Source organism: Odocoileus virginianus, chromosome 30 (genome assembly GCF_023699985.2).
Source record: "Odocoileus virginianus isolate 20LAN1187 ecotype Illinois chromosome 30, Ovbor_1.2, whole genome shotgun sequence".
NCBI lineage: Eukaryota > Metazoa > Chordata > Mammalia > Artiodactyla > Cervidae > Odocoileus > Odocoileus virginianus.
Genome location: NC_069703.1, coordinates 39,138,574 through 39,165,815, shown reverse-complemented (window position 1 = coordinate 39,165,815; position 27,242 = coordinate 39,138,574). Strand labels below are relative to the sequence as shown.

At 38.9% G+C, this 27,242-nt stretch overlaps 1 protein-coding gene across 7 annotated transcripts; it reads left to right on the top strand.

Annotated features, from left to right (window-relative positions):
• Window positions 1-26,504, top strand: TAF12 (TATA-box binding protein associated factor 12). Of its 7 annotated transcripts, none has more exons than XM_020869255.2 (7): window positions 3,304-3,424; window positions 14,173-14,257; window positions 14,951-15,202; window positions 16,817-16,894; window positions 20,990-21,104; window positions 24,463-24,551; window positions 26,011-26,504. In XM_020869255.2, exons 2-7 carry the CDS (start codon window positions 14,186-14,188, stop codon window positions 26,044-26,046), a joined length of 642 nt encoding a protein of 213 aa, XP_020724914.1. In that variant the 5' UTR covers window positions 3,304-3,424; window positions 14,173-14,185; the 3' UTR covers window positions 26,047-26,504. The 7 variants fall into 7 exon arrangements, with proteins under 7 accessions (XP_070315139.1, XP_020724918.1, XP_020724914.1 ...); XM_020869254.2 differs by having other exon boundaries at window positions 3,304-3,493; XM_070459038.1 differs by lacking the exons at window positions 3,304-3,424; window positions 14,173-14,257 and adding an exon at window positions 1-307.
• Window positions 26,505-27,242: the final 738 nt, after the last annotated feature.

Here is a 27,242-nt window from a genome sequence, read left to right as displayed (position 1 = left end):
AGCTGCGCTGCGAGACCGACTTTCCGGTAGATTTAGGTACCTATCGGGGGAAGACTCAAATCTCACCCTATTAAAATTGAAAACGCACAACTTGTGCTATCCTAGGCGTCCACCCCGGAGCGGCCACACGAGCACTGGAGGCGTCGGATCACTGTAAGATCAAAACACTGGGAGCAATTTAACCTTCACCTGCACAGCAACGGAAGAGCAGAATGTGGTGGGTTCATAAAGTGGAATGCCATCTGCTGCACTTCAAGGAGTGAATTGGACATCAAAATACACAGATTGATAAAAGCAGTAGAATAAGGTACAGCGTGATACCATTAACGTAAGCAAACAAAAAATACTGTGGTTTATCAACAAATATTTAAAAATTAAGTGAAAAATGTGTTGAATAGGGTACTGCATATCATTGACGTAATAAAAAGCACACGTGTGCATACAAAACCCAGTGCTTTATTTTTTATGGCTACATATTTGTATTAATATATATAAATGATTAACGCTGGAAAGGAGGGAAGGAGTCTGGGCACAGACACACAAAACTTTAGACTTATAATGTTTGTTTAAAACCATAACGACTATTTTATTATGTATTTTGTTACTTGTGCAATTAAGACTATTTTTAAAATATAGTCCTTGCTTTCTGTAATTTCTCTGACATTTCTTAAAGTCAGGTTTGTGTGCTAAGTTGCTTCAGTCTTTCTGACTCTGCGACCCCATAAACTGCAGCCCTCCAGGCTCCTCTGTCCATGGGATTTCTCCAGGCAAGGATACTGGAGTGGGTTGCCATGCCCTCCTCCAGGGGATCTTCCCCACCCGGGGATCGAACCCGGGTCTCCTGTGTCTCTTGCACTGCAGGCATATTCTTTACCCCTGAGCCACAGAGGGGGAGCCCTAGGATTAGGTTCATTGAGGTATAATTTATATACAGTAATTTCACCTTTTTTATCATACAGTTCTATGCGTTTTAACAAACTCATATAGACATGAATCTGTTATCACAATCAGTATTTCTATCACCCCCAAAAGTTCCTTTGTCCCTTTTTCTAGTCAACCCCTCCTCCCATCCCCAATCCTGGCAACCTCTTTTCTGGCCCTGTAGTTTTGTGTTTTCCAGAAAGGCATAAAGTTGGAATCATTCATGTATATTTCATTTTATATATAAAAAAAGAAATTGGAAAGAAATTGACATAGTACCAAAAAGTGAGAATTGATACTGTCCGGAAATGTGAGAATGGTTTTCCCAAACTACTATTAACAGTTTTGTGTTTATCTTGCCTCCTACCCGGAGTGGTGCAGTCACTATGGAAAACAGTATAGAGGTTTCTCAAAAAACTAAAAATAGAACTATCATAAAACCCAGCAATTCCATTCCTTGGTATGTATCCGAAAAAAAACAAGAATAATTTGAAAAGATACATGCACCAAGATGTTCATAGCAGCATTATTTGCAATAGCCAAGATATGGAAGCAACTTGTGTCCATTGACAGATTAATGGATAATATATACATGTATATACTACCCATTCATTAAAAAAAGAATGAAATTTTGCCATTCGCAGCAACTTGGATGAACTTGGAGGGCATTATGCTAAGTGAAATAAGTTAGAGAAAGACAAATATTGTATGATATCACTTATATGGGGAATCTAAAAGATACAACAAACTAATGAATATAACAAAAAAGAAGCAAGTTCATAGATTTAGAGAACAAACTAGTGGTTACCAATGGGGAGAAGGGAGGGTCGATATAGGGATGGGGAAGTGGGAAGTACAAACTACTAGGTGTAAGAGAGGCTACCAGAATGTATTGCACAACATGGGAGATTATATAGCCAATATTTTGTAATAACTAAATGGAGTGTAACCTTTAAAACTGTTTAAAAAATAAAAAGAATAATTAAGACCCAGAAAAAAAGTAACCTGGGTCTTAAAAGGACAGAGTGCAAAAACAAAATGGAATGCCAGACCCTTAGGAGAATGAAGAGAGCAGTGGCAGAGAAATTAGACTAGTACCATAGCTTGGAGCCTAATGCTGAAGCAGCCTGAAACCTGTGAATCTAGATCTGTGGCAGGGTTACCGGTGCATTGGGAATTTGGTGGGATGAGGATGGCAACATATAAAGACAGGGAGAGCAAGCTGCTGTACCATTCCTGGTGGGAGGCAGCTTTTCCTGCTGACAGTACTGCTGCTCACTAAGCTATCACAGCGCTTTGTACACTACTTTTTGTCTGTGGATTCTCGTCCATCTTAGTTTGGGGACCTGGGCTCTAGGAGGGACTCGGGCTGGAAGGCACTCAGGCTGGAATAAGGTCTTCTTTACAACTCTAGCATCTAGCAGGAATTCAGCAGTTCTCACCAAGCATTTGACATTTGATGAAGTAACCGAAAGCATCAGTTCTAATGGTTAGACAGTTGAGACTTAAGAGTGAGAATTCTGAGTTCCAGTTGTGCCTCTGCACTTATTAGTTAGAATTTGGTTAATCTCTCACAGGTTTCCTTTATTTTCTTCTGGATGCGTTCCGTTGCACGCGAGATCTTACTTCCCCTACCAGGGATAGTACCCGCGCCCCCTGCAGTGGGAGCGCGGAGTCTTACCCACTGGACCACAAGGTAAGTCCCTCTCACAGATTTCTTTAAATCGTTAAATGACTTAGCGACAGTAAGGTGTTTATAAAAAGTTCCTGGTGCTTAGTAAGCGCTCAATTGTTATTAACTGCCAAACCACAGCCATAAGCCGTTATTTCTTGTCCCAAGTTTCTCCGGTTGACGTCCAATAATTAGGTGTCTATGGAGTGTTGGTCCCAGGAGATATTACTGTCCTCAGTTCAGTCGCTCGGTCGTGTCCGACTCTTTGCGACCCCATGGACTGCAGCACGCCAGGCCTCCCTGTCCATCACCAACTCCCGGAGTTTACTCAAACTCCAGTCCATTGAGTCGGTGATGCAACCATCTCATCATCTGTCGTCCCCTTCTCCTCCCGCCTTCATTTACTGTCCTCGCAGCTCGACAGACACCAACCAAAAATGCCGACTTCTAAGCCATCCAACGGCGTCAATTACCGGTCTTGCTAGCAGTATATACAAGCTATTTGGGGGAGAAACAACCAAGTCAGGGTTAGTAACGCCGGGATAGAAGGCGCAGAGCTGGCTCACACTACCAGTCAATAACAAGCAGGAAAATACCCCAACCACCACTGCCGAGCTAACCGGCAAGTTCACCACCACGTGTCTGAAGGCAGTCCGCGCCTGCGCAACCAGGCGCGCGCCCGCCGGCCGGAAGAGCCGCGCGTTTCCGGGTTGGAGGCGGGGAGCGGTGCCGGAAGTACTCGGGGAGGGCCGAGCAGTCGGACAGGCTGCTGAGACGAACGCTTCACTGGGGCAGTCTCTGCATATCATGGGGAGATAGACGCTGCTGCCTGTGAGTCTTGGGCCCTGGCAGTTGAGGAAGAAGAGCGGGAGGAAGGAGTCAGGACCCAGACCCACAGTGGTCAGTATTTGAAGAGCCAGGTTGTGGAGGAGACGGGGCTGTGTGAGGAATCAGGCTCTTGGGACGGGACTGAGGGGCTCGGGGCTTGGAGAAGATACGGCTGTGGGGACCTGGGCTCCAGACGGGACATAGGGAAAGGGGACGGATGTGAGTTATCCAGCATCCGAGGGAAAGCGGGCTGAGAGGGCCAGACAGGATTGTGAGGACCCACGCTCCTAAGAGGAGAGGGTTGGAAGAGAACGGGGCGTGAAGACACGGTCTCCTAAGAGGTAAAAGCCGAGCTGTAAGGACTTGGGCTGCTAAACGATAGAAGCAGGACAGTGAAGACACATGCTTCTAAGGAAGGATTCAGAAAGGCAGCAGCGAAGACTTCGGTTCCTGAGAGGCAGGAGTAGTTAAGAGGACACGGGTTTGGGAAGAACAGGAGCGGGCAATGAAGACGGACTTCTGTGGGGACGGGATCGGGGCTTGGAGACTCCGAAGTATCTGAGGGAACAGGGCTGTAAGGACCCGAACTCCTAAAAGCAAAGAGGATTAGGGGCCATGGGTGTGAGGAAATGAGCCTCTTAGTAAAAGGGAGAGAGTTCGGAAAAGATACAGGGATCCACTTTTTCTCCTCGTAGTCTCTGAACCGAGGGTGGTAAATGATGTATTCAGGGGAAGACAACGACTCCTTCGCGCTGCCTGCTTGACCTTTTGGCAGGCTTATCTTGTGTCAGATGCAATCTAGGAAACCCACTTGCAAGCATCTTTTTTTTCAGCTTCGTTCTGGTAAAGCACCTGGTGTAAAGTTGAAGCAGTTATATACTTAGTAAGTGCTTCAAATCCCATTCTACTCAACCGAGCGCAGATCTCTGCATCTCAAAAAATGAGGATGGTGGAGATGAAAGGACCAGGAAAGATAATCTTTTTTAAACTCACTTTACATGTAAGGAAGCTAAAATCCAAAGAAGATTAAGATTACAGTGAGGCCACGACTGATTAGATCATGATTTTGATACAGTGCCCTGCTCTGCATAGCAGGTAGGAGATGCTTGGTTAATATTCCTTTAAAATATATTCCTAGAATCTTTGCTCTAACTTCAAACTCAAGAGGGAAGTTTTTACAGATCCTAGTATTTTATTTTGACTCTTCTTACTGTATTGACATTGATAAAATGAGTGTCACAAGTTAGGAAACCTTTAAATGAAGCCCCTCCCCCCTCAAAAATATAGTGAGTCATTTAGAAAGTCAGGGATAAGTAAATTGTGTCCTTTATTTTTAACATAAGTATTTAGTGAAGATGGCTACTTTTAGATAAGGATGGTGGAGATACTAGAACCAGTTACTTTCATTCTTCAGTAATACCTTTTGCTGAAACTTAAAGTTTACAGTCCCACAAGTTAAATATTGTTAATTCCATTGTACAGATATATGAAATCAGTGCAGGGAAGTGAAGTTCCTTGCCTGAAATCACTTGCTGCTAAGTGATCCAGCCCCAGTCAAATCCAGTTATGTGTTTGACTAAAATTTTTTTCTGTTTTTCTGAGTGGATTCTTCACCATGTCTCAGTTTGCTCTTCAGCAAAATAGAGGGAATAGTTATACAAAGCCTAGCATTGAATAAAAGCTCTCCCTTCTCCTCCAGACTCCTCTTAATATTAAGTACTGTAACTTATTAGGGTATTTAAGCAGTGTGCTTTTGAGGGGAACTAAATTCGTGTGTTTTAAAGAAGCACAGATATTCAAGATAGAAAAATGGGACTTGAATAGAGCTTTCCTTACAGTAGAGTAAGACATATTAATTTTAAAATTTAGGAGACTGAGAAGGACCAATGTGAAGAACAAGGACTTAAATTGGAGTAACTTTACAGTTATTGTAATACGAATTAGATGATTGGGAAACGGGAACAACTTAGTTCCCAGTGGGATTGCCTATACTGTTTTCAAATGCCTATACTGAGTGCAAGTGATCAAAACTTACGCCAAATTATGAGGTAAAGCATGACCATACTGCCATCTCAAAATACCTGATGATTTAATTCATGATAGTTTACTCCTGAGTTACCATTCTCATCTATATTTGCAAATTGTATTACTTATTTCACTCATTTGTGGCTCTAGCATTGACTGAGTTATTAGAATAGGATTTCTAAGTAAGTCTCTGATCAGAAAATCATTGTGTTAGAGCAGATATGAACATAGAACGTATTACTTTTGACCCAAAGTACTTGAGAGGCAACATATTGGCAGTGTTTACAACCTGCTCTGAAACAAGTGTGTTGAAGACAAACTTTTAAATCTATACATATGGACTTAATTTTAAACCTTATACTAATTGTTAGAGCTGGAGGAGACTTTAGATTTTGCCTGGTCTTTTTCTAATTATAGGAGTAGAAACTCTGGGCAAAGGCAGCTCACATAACTCAGTGGCAGAACTATGGTGGCACCTAGCCCAACTGACTTGCATCTTCCCTGTGTCACAGTACCTTTCATCAGCCTCCTGCTGACCATTTGCCACAACTTTTTTTTTTTTTAAATCCACTTTTTTAAATGTCTGTAGTAATAAGAATAATTATAGGATGCTGCTAATACATAGCAGGATGGGTGAAACATTTTAGGCTTAATATACTGACTTTTATAATTAAAATTGAAAAGAGGAGAACATATATAAAATACTAGCAAACATTTTTAATTGTACTTACCAGTGCCACACATTCTTCTAAGTGCTTTAGAGTACATAAATTCAGTGAATGGTCACAGCAATCCCAGGGGGTATACCTTATGATTAACTCCAGTTTCTCGATGAGGAAATTGAGACATAAAGAGATTAGGTAACTTGCTCAAGGACATAAAGCTAATAAATGGCAGAGTAGGTGCTTGAACCCAGAAACCGCCACCAGAGCCCATCCCTTGACTGCTGTACTGTACTGCTTTTCTGCTAATTCAAAATTGCCTAAAAAAAAAAAAAAAATGCCTGAACAGGATCAAACCAGGCAAAAAACGAGTAGAAAAAAATCCCACATTTCTGTTGCTCTCAGATCTCACAGACTGCAGTAAAATGGATTCTTTGTGGTTTATTTAGGCTGGAAACCATGAGCTTGTTTAGATGCATTTAGAAACCAGTGAGAAGAGAAACAGCCAGGTAGAAAACCCAAAGCATTAAGTCGCGTACCACAGTGGTAAGGCTTTTATGCCATCAGGCTGCCAGTCCCCTTTCAGTTCGGGGTTTTTGTTTGTTTGAATCTTCGTTCTCTAACCAGGGATTAAATCTGTGTTCCCTGCAATGGAAGCATGGAGTTCTAATCACTGGACTGCCAAGGAATTCCCTACTAAGTGTTTGTTTAAATAATAAAAAAATTCCTAAACATTTTAGAGGTAAAAGGGTTTTAAAGCCAATCCAGGCACAGGATTTCTACATAGTAGGGGCTAATAAAGAGTTTGCTGTTATAATTGTTCTCTCAAACTATCCTACAGTTAATACCTCTGTTTTTAATCCAGAGTACATTCCTACTTCTTGGCATGCTAAGAAAATGAGCTGGAGATTTGAGTAACCCAAAAGCAACCATAGTACATTACATAGTGGAATTCAGGTTATTTACGGTCACTTCATTCCATTGTGCTTGACCAGCGTCATCTACAATTGAGTTAATGAAAGTTGTCAGTAAACAGATAATATGGACCATTTTGATCACATCGTGATTTTTTGAAATTTTAAAATTTGCACACAGTAAAACTCACTTTTCAGGTTACAGTTCTGTGAGTTGAAACAAGTGTGTACTGTCATGTAAGCACCATAACACTCAAGTTACAGAACAGGTCCAGCACCCTCCAAATTTCCTTCACACTGCTCTTCTGTAGTCAGACTTTCCCCAGTGTCAAACCCCTGGCAATCACTGGTCTGTTCTCCATCCATGTGTAGCTTTGCCTTTTCCAGACCCTTACAGGAAGTAGCCTTTGGAATCTTGCTTCTTTCATTTAGCTTAGTGCCCTGGAGATTATCCATGTTCCTTGTATTAGTAGTTCTTCCTTTCTGTTGCTAAATTGTATTCCATTGTATGGATATACATAGTTCATTTATCCATTCTCCAGTTGAAAGATTGTTTTCAGTTTTTGGCAATTATGGATAATGTTGCTATAAACATTCACATACTGATATTTGTGTGACTATAAGTTTTCATTTGTCTAGGGTAGATAGCTAGCAGTGGATTGCTGGGTCGTATAGTAAGTATCTAATTTTATAATAAACTGCCAAACCATTTACCAAAGAGACACTACCATTTTACAGTCACGCCATAAATGTATGAGGGTTTCAGTTGCTCCAGATCTTCTCTAGCACTTGTCTATTTTTAATTTTAATTATTTTAGTAGGTGCTTGCTACTGCTGCTGCTGCTGCTAAGTCACTTTAGTTGTGTCTGACTCTGTGTGACCCCATAGATGACAGCCCACCAGCCTTCTCTGTCCCCGGGATTCTCCAGACAAGAATACTGGAGTGGGTTGCCATTTCCTTCTCCAAGTAGGTGCTTTCTGGCATCTCATAGTGGCTTTGGAGCTTCCCAGGTGGCACAGTTGTAAAGAATCCGCCTGCCAATACAGGAGAGACAAGAAATACAGGTTCAATCCCTGGGTTGGGAAGATACCCTGAAATAGGAAATCGCTACCCACTCCAATATTCTTTCCTGGAAAGTTCCATGGACAGAGGAGCCTGGTGGCCTATATAGTCCATGGGGTCGCAACGAGTTGGACATGACTGAGCACATAGTGGCTTTATTTTGCATTTCCCTAATGAGTAATGATACTATTTTTTCGTGTGTTTATTTGCCATCTGCTTGTCTTTGGTGAAGGATCTGTTCAGATCTTTTGCCCATTTTTTAATTGAGTTGTTTTCTTATTGAATCTTGAGAGTCCTTTGTATATCCTGGATACAAATTATTTGCAGATACATGATTTGTAAATACTTTCTCTTAGTCTGAAATTTGTCTTTATTTTCATTTGCAGAGCAGAGATTTTATATTGTGATTAAGCCCACTTTATCAGTTTTTTCTTTTGTGGATTGTGCTTTTGGTGTTGTATCTAAGAACTCTGCATGACCCAAAGTTAGGGAGATTTTCTCCTATGTTTTCTAGAAGTTTTATAGTTTTACGTTTTTACTTTTAACTCTATGATCAGTTTTAAATGTATTTTGTATAAGGTATGAGATAAAGGTCAAGATTTATTTTTGTTGCTACTGATGTATTTTTTGTTAGGTTTTAAAAACAGGAGTCAATATTACCTATTTCTTCAGAGGAAACAAACCAAACGGTAGTTTATTTTAATTTTTTATAGGTTATGTATGCACATATTACAGAATTTAGGATATATAGTGAACTGGCCATCCAGATACTACTATTCCCCTATCCTCCTGAAGACAGCCATCGCTATCAGTTTCTTATGTATCTTTCCAGGAATAATTTGTACATTTAAAATTATGTGTCTTTTAAAAGAAGTGATAAATTATCCTCACTGTTCTGTACCTTGCATTTTCAATGTACAGTGTATCTTGCAGGTCATTTCATGAACTTCCTTGCTTTTTAGAAACAAGTTTATTGAGACAGTCACATATTATACAATTCACCAATTTAAAGTATACAATTCAGGGACTTCCCTGGTGGTTGTGACTAAGACTCCATGTTCCCAGTTCAGTGGGCAGGAGTTCAACACCTGGTTGGGAAACTTAAGATTCCACATGCCATGAGGCACAGCCCAAAAAAGAAAAAGTATACAATTGAGTGTTTTGGTTTCTTTGTTTATTTGGTTGTACTGGGTCTTAGTTGTAGCACATGGATCTTTGATCTTCATTGTGGCATTCAAGATCTTTAGTTGAGTTGGGGGGGATCTTTTTTTTTTTTAAGTTTTAAGTGGAATCTAGTTCCCTGAGCAGGGATTGAACCTGAGCCCTGGAGTCTTAGCCACTGGAGCACCAGGGAAGTCCCTAGTCCAGTGTTTTATGGTACATAGAGGGCTGTGCAACCATCACCACAATCTACTCTAGATGATCTTTGTCACTCCTAAAAGAAACTGCATAAGCATTAGAAGTCAGTCCCTGTCTGTCTCCCCACTCCTCAGCTCTGGCAACCACTACAGTATAGATTGATCTATTCTGGACATTTCATATAAATGGAATCATACAATATATAATCTTTTGTGACTGGTTTCTTTCACTTAGATAATATTTTCATGTCTCATTTTTGTTCAGTGTATTCCATTATATAGTTATATTCTAGTGTATTTAACTATCATTTTGATAGACATTTAGGTTGTAATTGCTTGTATGTATAGTATTCTAGTCACATACAAGTTCAGCTGTAATATAAATGGCTAAAAATAGAATCATGGGATCAAAACAATATATACTTCTCTTATTTTGATAGATATGGCCAAGTAGCTCTTTATAGAGACCTTTAACTAATTTTCATTCCCCCCTCTCCAGCAACTTATGAAATGATTATTTCTCCATTAAAATTTTCAAACACAGTATGTATACTAAAATTTTATCATCATTGCCAAATGGCAAATAAATAGTACCTTGTAGTTTTAATTTGTATTTTTATTATAAATGAGAATAAGGCTCATTTCATTGTTTTAAGAACCATTTGAATTTCTCTTGTACTGTCATGTTTCTTCATAGTATTTATTTTGGGTAGTTAGTTCTTACTGATTTAAAGTTATTTTTTATATATAAAAGAAATTAGTTCTTTGATACATCTTGCATATATTTTTGCTAGTTTGTCTTTTGTCCTTTAATTTCATTTGTTACATTTGTTGCTGTGCAGACATATTTATTTTTGTGTAATTGAACATATTAGTCTCTTTTATGGCTCCTGAGCTATAGCTCCTGAGCTTTCATTTCTTTAAAAGGATATTATTTACTCTTGAGAATATTGTTTTTCCAATTTTTAAAAATTGAGATAACTTAGATTTGTATAACATTATAAAAGATAATACAGAGCACCCTTTGCACCACCAGTTTTCTCTACCGATAACATTTTGCAAAACTGTTGAGTAATATGACATTCAGGATATCAACATTGATACAACCAAGCAATCTTATTCAGATTTCCCCAGTTTTACCTGCACTTGTTTGCTTATATGTATATATGTACTAAGTGCTACACAATTTCATCACTTTTTATATATTAATTTATCCCTCATCACTATCAAGATACTGAACAGTTCCATTACAAGGGCTCTTCGCTGCCCCTTTATAACCACATTTCCCTCCCTCCCACCCAGTCCCTGACAACCTCACTAATCTGTCCTCTGTTTGTAAAATTTTGTCATTTCAAAGATGTTATATAAATGGAATTATACAGTGTGTACTCTTTGAATTGGCTTTTGCTCAGCATAATTCTCTGGAAGTTCATCCAAGTTGTGCATATCTGTAGTTCATTACTTTTTCTCGCTGAGTAGTATTCTGTAGTGTGGATATACCACAGTTTCTTTAATGATTCCCCTATTAAAGGACATCTGAATTGACTGCAGTTTTTTATTATTGCATGTAAGTCTACTATGAGCATTCATGTACAGGTTTTGGTGTAAACATAAGTTTTCATTTCTCTAGGATAAATGCCTAGGATTGCAGTTGCTGGGTCATATAGTAGTTGTGTGGCTTTTTGTTTTTGTTTCTCAGATTCACTTTATTGAGGTATAATTTTTATTCAATAAAATGTATCTGTTGTAAGCATATAGTTCTGTGGGTTTTGATAAGTATAGCAGCTGTGTAAGCATTCCCCCCCACTTCAGATATAGAACGTTTATCACCTCGACAACTTCCACCCTGCCCTGCTGCAGTCTCTGCCTCATCTATCATTAGAGACTTGTGTTTACATAATTAGATATTAAAATTTCACATAAATGGGATCATAGTATGTATTATTTTGAGACTGGCTTTTTTTTCCACCAAAATATTTTGATTCATTCCTGTTATTTTCTGTATTAGTGATTTTTTTCTTTTTCCATTTTTTAATAAACTCTTAGAGCAGTTTTATTTATTTATCTAGGAGGTCCTACCCGGCCAGTACAGACCTCCCATATACCCTGCACCCAGTTACCATAATAATGCACTTCATTATTAACATCTTACATTAGTATAGTATATTCATTACAACTGATCAACCAATTTTGATATATCATTATTAGCTGAAGTCCATGGTTTATTCAGTTCTTAGTTTTTACATTTAATCTTCATGTCTTTTTAGGCTCCTCTGTGACAGTATACATTTAGATTTTTAAGAAATTGTTTTACAGAATGGCTATACCATTTATATTCCCACTAGCAATATGTGAGTGATCCAGTTTCTCTGCATCCTCATTAGCACTTGGTGTCACTATTTTTTATTTTAGTTATTCTGATAATTGTGTAGTTATATCTCATTATAGTTTTAATTTGCCTTTCTTTAATGACTGATGTTGATTGGATGACTTTCAATTTGCTTATTTGCTCTCTGCTTATCCTCTCCTCCTTGGTGAAATGTCCGGTGTGACTTTTGTCCATTTTCGAATTAAGTTACTTTTTTTTTAAACTATTGAGTTTTGAGAGTTTATTTAATGCATTCTAGATACTAGTCTTTTGTTGGATCTATAGTTTGTAAATATTTTCTCCTAGTCTGTAGTTTGTCTTTTCATCTTTTCTACATGGGCTTTCACTGAGGAAACTTCTAGTATTTGATGAGGGCCAATATACCACTTTTCCCTTTTATTGATCATGCTTTTGGTGTCATGTCTGAGAATGCTTTGCCTAGCTAGAGCCCCACAATTTTCTTTTTTTTTTAAATTTTGTATTTATACATTTTACATATATGTGATCCAACTTTGAGTTAATTTTTGTATAAAGTGTAAAGTTTAGGTTTCAGAATATTTTTTAAAGATATTCTGTATTTTATCTGTGATTTGATATTTAAAATTTAAATATGTCATCCATCTGGAATGGAAGAACGTATGAAAGGGAAAATGTATAACACTCCCCAGTGCAAATTGATCAACTATTTAAATTTTAAATAAGAAACTAGATGTTTTCCAGATATAGTCAGTCATAAACCACCATTTATTCAATAATCTGGCTTTTCTCTATTGATACATGCTATGAACATTAGTATATAGTTTGTGTGAGAACATAAGTTTTCAGTTTTCTGAGATAAATGCCTAGGAGTGTAATCTTTTACCTGTTTGGGTGGGGGAGGGGGCGGGGGGGGGGGGAGGTTGGTTTATTATCCCTAATTGTGGCATAATTTAAAATGCACAAATCTTAAATATTCGGTGTGATGAGCTTGACAGATGTATAAGCCCATATAATCATCACCCACCCAGCTATGTTCTGGTGCTTTAAATTCAACCAAATAAAGGAACGGTCTAGGAAACTTAGAGCAGTGCCAGTCTGGAAATGGGTGTCTGGTTATCATCTGCTTTGTTTGTCTTGTTTTAATGGAAGAAGTAGCTCACTGACCCAGAATTTTTGAAAAGTTAGAAGTATCTTTTGTTTCTCAACAGAATCAGTGGGAATGGTAAATTTCAGTCCTGTTTTAGAAACTTTGATTTTTCTTATGTTATACAGATTCCACTTGTTTCATTAAGGCAGTTTATTTTATTAGTAGCCATCAGAGCTATTCCTTAAGATTAATTCCTGTATGATTATTCATATTAGGTACTATGTAGATAGCTATTTTTTTTAAATCTACAGGTTCTTTTTTTTTTTTTTTTTTTTTTAATATTTATTTGGCTGCGCCGGTTCTTAGTTGTGGCGTGTACAATCTCATTTCCCAGCCAGGGTTCAAACCCATGCCCCTTGCATTGGAGCATGGAATCTTAGCCACTGGGCCACCAGGGAAGTCCCTATCTCCAAGTTCTTAATAGGGAAATTCCCATTATTCAGAAATACAAAAAAGTTCTTCTACTTACTTTGAGCAATACTCAGTGCTATTTGAGAAGTAAATCTGTTGAATGTTGTGGAAATGTTATTTGAGGACAGAGTATGTTCATACTGATAATCTTCAATAAAGCTTTATCATAGAACTTGCTCTGGGAAAATAGTTTGTTTTTTATAACATTAGAACAGTTATTACCGTTTAACAACCTTTTCTTTTCTTCATTCTTTGGTAACATTTGTGAGTAAGGGAGAAGGAAGCATGGACCATGTGTTTTTTTAAAAAAGTAATCAGCCAAATCTTGGCCAACAAAGTTTCTCTTGACCATTTAACTAGTTGCTTTTATTAAGAGTAAACCAGCAGAAGATGATTTCTCCCATTAGAGATTTAGACAATTTGTTGGAGAGGAACTCAGCAACAGGAGCAAGAGTAGAATAGATGAAGATACTCATTTAGGTTGCTAAGCTTTATCAAGTTCTGAAAACATTGCCATGATTCTTGCAGGTTCAAATTCTGTACTTTTGGACAATAAAGTGTTTCATATGCTGCTAGTTTATCCCTAACAGTAGAGGATTCATTTTTTTGGAAGAGAGTCTTAGTGTTACTATTGTTGTCATTAATTAGTTTTATAAGTTATGTATGAAAGAGATGGAGACGTTTTTCTTGGTGCACAGTAGGAATAAGGAAATGTTTCTCTGCATGCAGTTTGCCTGCATCCTGGTCTTTGAAGACATGCAGGCCATGCAGCTGAAATGGTTCTGTGACAAGGGTGGTGCTTGACGCCAGTTATTCATTTACAGGTAGCTTTTGAACATGGCTGCTTCTCATTTCACCGGGCTCACAGCTGTTGCTGATGTAATTAAAGATCTAGACACTCAGATAGCTGTAAGTAAGCTCCTTGAGGTCACTGTGGGCAGAACTTCTTGAATGTGCTTCTGATCTTGATGACACCAAAGCTGAGGTCCACCGAGTCAATTTCATGGCTCTAAAACTTAGAAGTCTTGGCTATTCCAAGCTAGGGACTCTGCATGTATTTAAAGATTGCTAACACTCAGAGAAAATTTGCCCTTGATGACAGAGAAGAGCTTACTTTTAACAGTTGCTAAATTTATTGTGTTTATCAGGCCCTGGCATAGATTTAAGCATGTTTGAAGTGCTGAAATGAACTAATCTGTTTTTTGAAGTTTTGTGACTAGGTTTCAAGTATGTGATTGTGCCATGATTTGTTTGAATTTAGCGTTATTTGATGTTCAAAAATAATGCATGTACTACTTAACCAAGTATTCTGTTTTTACAGAGTCTTCAAAAATGTCTTGCTCATTCTAGTTTATTTATGTACATAAGATTCCTCATTTCTTTTAATTTCCTATTTCACTTGTGTGGACTATTTAGCTTTTCGGAAAGAGATGGTTTCTAAATATCAGGTGAGAGCAGTGAACATTCTTCATTCCATTTTGAATGTGCAAGTGTCAAATGAAGACCCTTCAAAGTCCAACAGACCTCATAGAATTTTATTTTTAAAACTGATCCTTTATTACATGTCTTTCCTGAATTAATTCTTTTGTTTTTCTTCTACAGTTGATTGGCCTTGGTCCTCATAGCTCCAAAAAGAAACAAGATCTCGATAAGCTCTATGAGCTGAAGTCCAAAGCAAGACAGATTATGAACCAGTTTGGTCCCTCAGCCCTAATCAACCTGTCCAATTTCTCATCAATAAAACCGGAACCAGCTAGCACCCCTCCACAAGGCTCCATGGCCAATAGCACTGCAGTGGTAAAGATCCCAGGCACTCCTGGGACAGGAGGGCGTCTCAGCCCTGAAAACAATCAGGTATCATCCTCTTTTTGTTCTCTGTGAGCACTTCTTATCTTTTTTTAAAATCAGTGATACTTTGAGAGATGTCCATATCAGATGCTGCCTCTTCCTCTCTTCTCAAGTTCTTTATCGATATATCATGTACATTTATCAATTTTTACTTGTAGAATATATGTGTGTATACATATATATGTGTATATGTGTATATATATACATACATGCATTAATACAATACCTTGCCTATGACAGGTTTTTATATATTTATATATAAATATATGCTATATAATTGTTAAGCAAAATAAAATAGGTAAATAATTAATGGATTCATTATTCATTATTCCTATAATAAAAGTACTCTTGCGTCCAGTCTTTTTTCCTTCTAGCTCATCTAGCTGCTACCATTATTCATTTTCTGCAATGATTCTATAATCTGACCTCCTCTTTTTACCCATGATCCTGATTCTGTCCTCCAGAGCCATAAAAAATAAGTATAATATCTGATTTGGGCCTTGTAGGCTGAGTAGAAAAGGATGAGGAGACAATAGTTCAAGAGAATGGGGGAGGGACTAGCAATGGTGAATGGGAAGGGTTAGATAGTCAGATAGTCAGGAGATTGATTACCATGCTGAGTGTGGAGTTGGAGAAGAGCAGGAATTAAAGTTGTGTAGGTGGGATTATGGCAGAACATAGTGGGCCTATGTTAGTTTACATTGGAACTTTTAGTCAAAAACGATCTTTGCAAATATTTCTGAAGCATTAAAATAACATAATAAAGTATCTTAGGATTAACTTGACAGTAAGGGGACAAGAAAGGTAAGAAAGGGGGCAGACTGAGAGGAAGACCAAGTCTGAGACTCTTGCAGTAAGTCACCATATGTGGTAAAGACTTGAATTAAGCAATAATGGTAGAATGGATAGATCTGAAACATTAACAAATATTTATTTTTAAAATTATATTCTTTTTTTCTATTTCCAATGTTAGACAGGCTTTTCATGAAATTTTAGAAAAAGAGAGAGCGTAAATAGTCCATAATTCTACTACCACCCCAAAGTAACTGTGGTTAACATTTTAGTGTGTGCCTTTTGATTCTTCTTTAGTGGCATATACATGTGATATAATTTTCCCTTTATGAAAGAGGAGATCATAGTTGTACATACTTATACACATATTCAGTTAAACAGAGAGGAACACATGTTCCCAGCTATCGAGGAGCTTTTAGGCTAAGTCAGAAAACAAGGAAAGAAACCCAGTAATGGAAGGGTACACAGGGCACAACAGAGGCCAAAGGAGGAGGTGGTTGCTTTTACCTGGGTAGCCGAGGAAAGCACAGAAAGGAGGCTCTGTGAGCTGAGCAGGTGGGAAGAAGGGTAGAAGAGCTTGTCCACAGGCAGCAGAGGAGTTATACGACTTGTGGTCAGAAAATTGCAAATTAATACAGAGTTTCCTAAAACTGTTTGACAGATGTTGGCCTCTCCTCCATGCTGCTCTTTCTGCTTTCCTAGGTTATTCTTCTCTCTAGAATATAGTCTTCTAGTAATAGCTCCAGGTAGGCCAGACTGATAATTCTTTGGAAAGTAGAAATCAAACCCAGTAAATTGGCTGAAAACTGTTCTCCCAATTAACTTTAGGTATTGACCAAGAAGAAGTTACAGGACTTAGTAAGAGAAGTGGATCCTAATGAGCAATTGGATGAAGATGTGGAGGAGGTAAGGTGGGACTGGGTACTCCAGAGACTGTGTCCCTGAAAAGTATAGAATAGCCATCAATAGCACAGACTTTAGATGCAGATATGTCTGAATTTGAGACTTGGTGCTGTGGGTGTGTTAGTGAAGCTTTCTGAAACTCAGCTTCCTTCTGTGTTAGTAAGGTATGACATTATTTATCTACAGGGTTATTCAGGGTTTTTGTGAGGGTCTGGTAGAATAACTTACACAAATCACCTCAGAGAATGCTTAGTACTTATTCCTAACAACACTGCTATTTTTGCCTGTCAAAAAGGGTGTAGTCTACTGCTCATAGGCAGTCACTTTCAACAATTTAAATTGTTTCCTCTGTATTTCTTTTCTTTTCTAATTAATTTTTTTTTTTTGGCCATACTGTTGGTGCCGTGGGATTTTAGTTCCCTGACCAGGCATTGAATCCATGCCCCCTGCACTGGAAGTGCCAAGCCTTAACACTGGAAGTGCCAAGCCTTAACACTGGACCATCAGGGAAGTCCCCATTCCACCGAATTTCTGAGTAATAAATAGATATTCTTTGATTCACTAATTTTATAATAGTTGTAAACTTACTGTTATGGTAGATGAGAATTTGTTAAACCATTCACATACATGCCATACATGCTTTTCTTTCTCTCATTTTTCCAGTATCATTTTGTCACAATTTTTGCATAGCTCAGAAATCAATATTTACATTATTCTGGCTATTTAATTATTTATTCTTCATCAGTGAGCCAAGTCATGCCTATGATTACCTTTCCTTTTTGGTATGACTTATCTTCTTGAAGTAGATAATTGACCCTTTTTAGTTACTTAGTTTTCTTTGTACCTTTTTTATTCAGCTTCCACTATTAGCTATCTTACACCCTATCAACATTATTTTCCAAATGGAAAAATACTTGATTTGGGTTTTCCCCCTCCTGGAGATCATACTCTCCGAAACCTCCATCCTCTTCTAGTTTGATTTGTTTTAATCCACTTAGACAGACCCCTCCCTTTCCTTTTGCTCTTTTTCTGTTTGGATGTTTTGTCTCCTAAATCCCACGTCCCCATACTTCACTCCCTCATTTTGTTAGACTAGATTTTTTTTGTTGTTACTTCCTACGAAAGGCTAGATGATAGGTAAAATGTTTGAAAATATCTGCAGTCTAACCTCACACTTAATTTTTAGTTTGGCTGAGTTTAGAATTCTATTTGGAAATCATTTTTTTTCCCTGTTAGTAATGAAGGCATTGCTTCATTGTCTTCTGAAATCTAAGAAACCTTAGGCTATTCTGGTCCCAGCTCTTTTAGGGTCTAAGTTTTTTCCTGTTCTGAATTTTCATATGAGTCTTATATGTATCTTTTTTCTTTTGTTGTGCTAAGTTTTTAGAGGCTTCTTTTAGACACTTGCGCACCTCGATTCAAAGATGATATTGGGTTTTTTTTTTTTTCCTTTTCTGAGGAATATGTAATGATAGAGAAAGAAATGCAGATTGCAAAAACAGTATGATTCCCCTGTTAGGTTTCTTTTTTTTAATGTGAAGGGAAAATATTTGTCCTCACTATGTGAGTTTGGTTTTTTAGATAGCAGCTTTATTGAAATAAAATTAATGTAACACACAATTCATGCCTTTGAAATATACACAGTTCATTAGTTTGTAGTATATTCACAGAATTGTACAGCTATCAACATAATCTTAGAACATTTCCATCACCCCTAAAAGGATCACATACCCCTTAGCAGTCACTTCATTTTCCCCCAACCTCCACAACCCTTGGCATCCACTAACCTACTTTCTGTCTCTGTAGATTTGTTTATTTTGGACATTTCAAATAATTGGATTCATATAATAATTGGTCTTATATGACTAGTATCTTTCACTTAACATAATGTTTTTTAAATTCATTCTGTTGTAGCAGGTGTCAATACTTCATTTCTTTTTATGACTGAATAATAATAATAGTCCATTGTATGGGTATGCCACATTTTGTTTTTTCATGTATCAGTTGATGGACATTTGGATTATTTCCACTTTTTGGCTATTATCACTAATATTGCCATGAACATTCATGTACAGGTTTTTTGTTTTTTTCTTTCCTTTCTTTCTTTTTTTGAAATCATGTACAATTATTTCTCTGGGCATACATTTTCATTTCTTTTGGATATATACCTAAGACTGGAATTGATGAGTCATATGGCAACTGTGTTTTTCCTTTGAGGAATTTCCTGTTTTTATAAAGTGTTCCATCCTTTGACATTTCCACCAGCTGTTATGAGGGTTCCATTTTTTTAATCTTAGTTTTTTGATAATTTCTTTTCTATTATTGTTCTTTCTTTCTGGAATGACAGTTGTCCATGTAACTTAGTAGTTCCATGGCTATGAACAAGTTAGTCTCCATGAATCTTAGCATCTTCCTCTATAAAATTAGGATAAAATCCATGCCCCATTTTTTTTCCCACAGGATTATTATAACAGTTGGATGTTGGATCTTCTGCATTGATCCTCTTAGTTTTTTGGTTTTTTAATCTTTTCTATTGTTCATTTCTTTGCAATTCTAAGTTTTGCTTGCTGGAGAGATTTTCCTCAGTTTATCTCCTAAATTTTAACTTTTTTTTAATAAAAATTTTAATTTCCATGAACTTTTTCTTGTTGACTGTTTTTTTTCCCCTTAAGCCGTTCTGTTCTTATTTTATGATTGTTAGGATCTTCTGTTTTTCTCTCTGAAGATATTAATTGTGTTGTTTGACATTTTCTTCTTTTCCCTGTATTGTCTGTTTCCTCTGGGTCCCCTTATCCCCCTTTGGTTTGTTAATTTTCTTTTTAGTGTTGGAGATTTTCTTCAGATGTCTAGTAATCCTGGTATGTGTAGGGAAAAGTCGCTTGGCTGCTTTTGAAGATGAGGAGTGGAACCTCATCTTCATCTTCTATATACATGTTATATATAGACATGTAACAATTCTTCAGTTTTTAGTTCCATATCTCAGTCAAATGTTCTGTGGTTAATAATAGCTCCAAGTCCTGGATCTGGCAAATCAATTCTGTTCTCATTGGTGTCCCCTCTTTATGGGCATTTGTGTTATACCTTCTGTCTGCTAGGTCAGTTCCCACTCTTTCTTTGTTACCTCTTTTCCAAAAATTTGCTGTAAAAATTTATTGGAATCTCTTGCCTGTGAAGGTTTTCTCTCCTTTTCTTGTTGTCTTTGTAGATTTATATGTCTTCCCCCCTCCCCTCACCTTTTTTCTTGTTGTTTTATTGGGTTAGGGAAGGAGAGGTCATTTTTGGATTTGACTTGCCATGTTTAATCATTTGAAATCTTTCTTTTAGATAGTTTGGTTCCATAGGAAAGATAGCAATATATTAATGGTCTAGCAGAAAAAGGAATGTTTATTACTATGGTTGTAATTTTATTTAATTTTTTTCCAGAGGAAGACATGAGGAAGGTATTCACGAATCAAAATTTCAGTTTTTCTTAATTGTAGGTTTTTCACTTCAGAATTCCAATTTTGCTCTTTACATAGTCTACAAATAATGGATAATGAAGTGGAAAGAATTCAGGATTTGAACTCAGAACCTTGAGCTCAAATCCTGCTTCCACTGCTTAGTAGTTACATGGCTATGAACAAGTTAGTCTCCATGAATCTTAGCATTCTCCTCTGTAGAATTAGGATAAAATCTATGCCCCATTTCCCCCCCACCATGGGATTATTATAAGGACTTGGTGAGATAATGGAAATAAAAATGTTTAAGAGAAGATAAAGGATTTAATGAGAAAATGAGGATTTAATGATTCACTTTTATGTTCCTACCTAATTCAGAAGAAAATATAGAGGGGGTACAGTTTGGGCTGGTTGACCGGTGCTAGGTAAAAAGCACAGAAAATGCATCCTCAGAAAGGTGTGAGTTTCTCTCAACCTGGTTAACAAGTTAGTATGTTTCTCTTGTCCTCACTCCTCCTCCTTACCTTCACTCGAATGCTGATTCCAGGCCTTGTAATAGAAAGCCTGACTAGATAGGTGATTCAAGCAAATACAGGTGTCTCAGCAACAGGAGCCTACCCTGCCATGTCATGGTTACTCTCCCTCACTGTTTTTCCCCCAGATGCTGCTGCAGATTGCTGATGATTTTATTGAGAGTGTGGTGACAGCTGCCTGCCAGCTTGCTCGGCATCGCAAGTCCAGCACCCTGGAGGTGAAAGATGTCCAGCTACATCTAGGTATGCGCTCTCGTTTCTCCTGAGGTAACCACACTATTGCTCCTTAGGAACCTTCCTGCCAGAATCAGACTTTAGGGCTCTGGAATTTATATATTCATTCAATAGTAACATTAAACAGGAAAGAGAAATCCATCCATGGTAGGGGCATGAGCCCTTCTTTGGGTTTGCCACTTTCTAACTATACCACCTTATCCTTTCCACTTACTTTCTCTTAAAGTTGATTTCCTCATTTGTAAAGTGGGGATCATAATATCCTCCTTACAGGGTCTTTGTGAGGATTATAGATAATGTTTGTAAAGTGACTGGCACAAAATAATGATCTTAGTAAATGTAGCTATTATATGTCCACCATTCATATAATGGTATTTTCCTTCCAGTTTAGTTTATTGATGTATTTTTCCCAAGAACATTATATCCCTAATGCACATATAATTTTGTATTCTGCTTTTCTACTTAATAGACACTAAATTTAAGCTTGGATTTTTCTGGGAGATACTCATCTAACATTGATAATCATAATCACTTGGAAATGAATAAGCCACCCCCATCCCCATCCCCTACTGCATTGGTTGCAGTATGATCAAAAGGAAGGGAACAATCTGTGACTGCAAAGTCAGGCCAAGAGAATAAGGCACAGTTATTAAGGGATTCAGTGCAGATCAGCCCATGACGGAAAGGCTTCCTTCTCGGTATTAGGGAGCTACTGCTCAGAAGGTACTGGTACTGGGGGTGGAATAAATGACACACTTCTAGTTAACATTGCTGGTATTATTAGCAGAAGACTTTGCATTATACTTTCGCATCATACTTTGGCCACCTGATGCAAAGAACTGACTCATTGGAAAAGACCCTGATGCTGGGAAAGATTGAAGGCGGGAGGAGAAGGGGATGACAGAGGATGAGGTGGTTGGATGACATCACCAACTTGATGGACATGAGTTTGAGCAAGCTCCAGGAGTTGGTGATGGACAGGGAAGCCTGGCATGCTGCAGTCCATGGGGTCGCAAAGAGTCAGACATGACTGAGTAACTGAACTGAATAGCAGAAGACAGATATTTCAGTTACCTATTATAGTATAACAAACATGGCAGAAACAGCATGGCTTTTGTTAACTAGTCTCTGAAGACACACTGCATTGCATGTGCATGTGCTAATTCGCTTCAGTTGTGTCCAATTCTTTGTGACCTCATGGACTATAACCTGCCAGGCTCCTCTGTCCATGGGATTCTCCAGACATGAATACTGGAGGGGGTTGCCATTTCCTTTTCCAGGTGATCTTCCTGACCCAGGTATCGAACCAGCATCTCATATATCTCCTGCATTAGCAGGCGGGTTCTTTACCACTAGTGCCACCTGGGAAGCTGAATTCTCTTCTATGAGGCGATCACAAAGACCTGTCCAGGTTCAAGGGGAGGGATCATAGACTCCACTTCGATAGAAGACATACTTTAAAACTACCACAACACAAATGCATAGAGACCAAAGGCTAGGTGGTTACCAGAGGCTAGGAGGATAGAGCAATGGAAGTTAGTTTAATGTGTACACAGTTTTGGTTTGGATGGATGAAAAAGTTTTTGAGGTGGAGAGTGGTAATGTTGTGTGAATGTGCTTACTGCCACTGAGCCACTTAAAATGGTTAATTTTATGTGTATTTTATCCTACCCTCCCCAAAACAATCCCACACAGTTTCTATTACTTTCAGAGTTTAACATTCCTGTTTGTAAAAGTATCTTATATTTTGATGAAAATAAAATTGGAATGTCAGTTTCTTCATTAAGGGTAAGAAATAATTATCACAGATATGAATACTTGAAATCTGTATGACCAGAATAGCTTCTTGTCAGGGGGCCTAATGGAACCTGAATTATAAGGAAGATTGCTGGGAGGCATGGGATCAGAGCATGGGAAGTTAGGGACCCTGGTGTTAACCATCTAGGTCAGCTGCACACACCCTCCCTCCTCCTAGCCCTAGCAAGGATAAGTTTGCCAGTGGAGCTGTAAACCTTGAAGGCTTTCTTTTGGACAGGCTGAGATTGATACTGCCAGTGTTTGCTTCTCACTCAGCTGTTTCCTATACTTGAATAGTTAAATAACCTCACCTTCTGATTGACATGGTTTTCTTTTCTTTTTTTTTTTTTTTTTGCATTAAATATATTTATATGTAGAGTATACATTCATACTAATTCATTATCTTTAGATTTAAATGAATGTAAATATTCCGGGTTACTAAACTCATTAACTTAGGTATCTTCTAACAAGCTGTACTTGAATATATGTTAAACATGTACTCCTTTTGAGTAGAGATTTATTCCCTAAATAATCTTATATGTGTGATTTTTTTACATTTGATGTACTTAAAGTGCAGTACGCTTTTATTTGTGGATTGGAGGGTCCATGCCAGTTTCTGACAAAGTAGAATAACCAAATGTCTGCCCTCTGGTAACTTGGAGTGGCAGTCTTACAAGTATGATCATCCAGCGGCACAAGGAAATGGAGCTGTGGCGTGGACATACCTGTGTCAGTATCTGTATTTCTGTGTGTTTATCTCAGGCTCTGGGATTGCATTATGCCACTGAGGGCTCTCAACCACCCTATCAGGTGGTTATTTCTGTTGTTGTTCGGTCGCCAAGTCGCGTCCAACTTTTTGCTTCCCTATGGATTGCAGCACACAAGGCTTCCCTGTCCTCCACCATCTCCTGGAGCCTGCCTAATTTCATGTCCATTGAATCAGTGATGTCAGCCAACCATCTCATCTTCTGTTGCCCTCTTCTCTTTCTGCCTTCAGTCTTTCCCAGCATCAGGGTCTTTTCCGATGAGTAGGCTCTTCGCTTCAGGTGGCCAAAGTATTGGAGCTTCAGCTTTAGCATCAGTCCTTCCAATGAGTATTTCTGTTGTTACAACCTTATAAAAGGTCAAGAAACCAAGATCCAACATTATATTGCTCCACAGTGAAGCAACAGAGCTAGGACCTTGCTCTTCACTCCAGATTGCTAAGAGTGCCTTTCTGTTCCTACTCCTTTAGGTTTGAGAGCGGTTGCCTTGAGCATAAGGGTAAGATGGTTGAAGAAACAAATAACTTTCCTGAAAAGCTACATAGAAAACCTTAGGGCTTCACACTCAAAAATTTGACTCATTTACTCCTTCTTCCTTGCAAGAAGGTCAAACTGTCCTCTAAAACCTTGAAGGCACCATATGCAGTTACCTTTTTGGGTCCCATAGAGCCACTCTTCAGAGTTGCTGTTTATTAGTACAGTGGATTGCCCGGGTTAGTCCTCCCTGACCCTTGTCTGAGAGTCACACTGCACCCGGACACTCTCTTCCTCGTCCCCTTATCTCTGTTTGGGCTTCTTCTTTACAGAACGCCAGTGGAACATGTGGATCCCAGGGTTTGGCTCTGAAGAAATCCGACCCTACAAAAAAGCTTGCACCACAGAAGCTCACAAACAGGTGAGAAGCCTTCAGAGTCCCCAGACTGCCACAGCTGATTCCTTGAGTTGTGTCTCAGAGAGAAGGCACACAGCTACCATCTGTAGCTGGGAAATGACTGCAGTGTCATTCCCCCCAAAGGTCAGAGAGGGCAGGAGGCAGCAAGGCTCCATGGCACATCAGCCAGGTTTTTCCTTGGTACTTTGCTGTTCTCACATGGGGTCTGTTTTTTCTGTCAACCCTGATGAGAGAAAAAACTGAGTGTCTGTGGGTGTTGCTTAAAGTTGTTGATTCTGGGTTCTTCTAACATGGATGGAACTCACTCCCACCACATCTCTTTAATGAAATCTTTCATTGTTGCTGATTTGAACATCATCTAGGACCCCCTGACTAAATGGCAGTTTAAGGAAAGAAGTATGCTATACTTGTGCCAGGAGGTAGCACCCAGGCTGTTCTGCCAGGCATTCTGGCCTCTGCCCCAGCTTAACCTTTGTTCTCTGTCCCTCTTACAGCAGAACTGAGGGGCCAGTATGAGAATCTGTCTCCACTTCTGCTGGAGAACAACTTGTCCCTGTCATTAGTCTCATAGCAATGCTGGCCTCCGTTTGACAAGTCTTAATTTAACTGGCCACTCTGATTTGAAAGTGTGCTGTTTGCAAGCTTTAGATGGCCACAGTTGGACAGTTCTGACTGACTGTACCTTGCTTTTCCATAACTTAGGATCTCTGAATGGGTGTGTTTACAAAGCTCACAAAGGAAGCTCTATAAGAAGACTGCCAATAGCCTAAGTGCAGTGTTGTTCAGAAGGGAGTCCCTCAAGGCAATGGACAGTCAATTTAGTTCTGCTATCAAATTGTCCGCTTTTAGCCCTATTTATCTATCAGTCAGCAAATACAATGTTAAAGCAATCTCTTAGTCAAAAAGAGTGAGCAAAGCAAGTCGTTAATTTGGCCAGTGGCTGGTAATAGGAAGATTTGAAACCCATGATCTGAATGTTGCCCTGATGGGTTATGGTGGAAATTATTAGAGTCAGTTTCCTCCATTGCAGGTCATCAAGTGACATCAAATGTCAGCTCCCTTTGTGTGTTGGCAACAGGCTCAAAACAGAGGCCTCTTCTCTATTTTCTCCATCATCAGGAAGAGATTGGTGAGGGGGAGTAAGCCTAGAAAACACATATTTTGATGGCCAGTCCCTTAAATCCCTGAAAGGCAAGAGATGTCAGCTTCTAACTTTTTTTTTTTGCCATCCTGCTAGCATAGGGCTCTTTGAGTCTTTTAGTCAATGAAGTGGGTCTACTGGCCAATGTAGACATCTCTGAGGGCCCCACAGACTGTATTTGGTTAGAAGGAGTCTGCTGAGCTGCCCTGTGCCTGTAAGTTCCTGAGGACTCCAGCCTCAGGAGTGGCGTAGACCACACATGGATTTCCTGGAAAGTTCCTCACTCTAACCTGTATAACCGCTATTTCTCTCTCCTTTCAGAGAATGGCGTTGATCCGGAAAACAACCAAGAAATAACGCAGGGAAAGGTCAGGGGATGGACAGCAATGTATTCGGAGATACTTGAGCTGAGACCTCAGCCATCTCATCCTTGGATTTTTTTTTTTTTTTTAATGCTTTACAGAGAAGCATATATTTTTTATTAACAGTGCAGCAATATCTATAATGACTGAGAGGATCTGCCAAAAGAATAAAGCCTCCTACCCCAACTTTCAGTCCCTGTTCCCTGCCATCTCAAAGAAGAGCAGTGTATCTTCCAGAGAAGATTTTATTTGTGGTTTATTATATAAGTGATTGAATAGGGGACAAAGCATTATGGTCTTGTTTGGTGAGAGAGTATTAATATTAGCAGGATTTGTAGAGGTTTCTGTTCCCTTCTCCCTCCCCCTTCTCCCTGTACTTTGTAATGTCAGTGTTTATATGAATATGACTTTCATTTGCTTTTCCAGAATAAAGAAGTTATTAATCAAAAGAAACAGGGTACATGGCTTACAGCCTTTAAAAATGCCAGAGGAGGATAAGCAAGGCTGAATGTAGGCCTCTAGTCAGCAGATGGCAGCACTATTATTCATTTCTATGATGGAGGAAAAAACCCAGGGATTTTTCCATTATTTTACTCCAAGGAAGACTATACCATCAGCAGGACTGTCAGTCCAGTCTCTCTGCCATAACAATCAAGCAGGGTGACCTTTTCTTATCAGCCCTAAACTGAAGAGGCATCCTGATTTGGGGAAATTGTTTTTGATCTGCTTTTCTGGAACTGCTGGAGTTCATCCTTGATGCCGAGAAAAGATGGCAACAGACTTGGGGGAAGGCCTTTCCGTGCAGGCTTCCGTCTGTCTGTCGTTGTGGAGATCCTAGTATTTTCACCATCATACAGAGGAAACCGGCTGCTTTGAGACCTCAGGGTCATGACCTTCCGTGGCACCTAGCATCATCCTTTCCTGTGCCTGGCAGAGACCTTTGTGGATCCTGAAGTTTCCAGGAGCTTCAGGGAGCATGGCTGCCCACCCAGGGGCCACCAGCATGGACACATCCCCCTTGCCCCGCTTTGGGTCTCTGCCTCCTGAGACTTGGTCTGTGGTGGGACCCTGCTGTTCACTCCCTCCCACCCTGAGTTTGGCCCCATGACCCCTCTCTTCACAGCTCATTGATCTCCTGAGTGAGCAGCTTAAAGTCTGTGCTGGATGTCACCGTTGCTTTTGGCTGAGGTC

Excerpts from the sequence above, each read along its gene's own strand:
- TAF12 (XM_020869255.2), top strand. The coding sequence starts at position 14,186 with ATGGCTGCTTCTCATTTCACCGGGCTCACAGCTGTTGCTGATGTAATT. Across the intron at positions 14,258-14,950 it reads ATCTAGACACTCAGATAGCT|TTGATTGGCCTTGGTCCTCA; the intron begins GTAAGTAAGCTC and ends TTTCTTCTACAG. Across the intron at positions 15,203-16,816 it reads TCAGCCCTGAAAACAATCAG|GTATTGACCAAGAAGAAGTT; the intron begins GTATCATCCTCT and ends AATTAACTTTAG.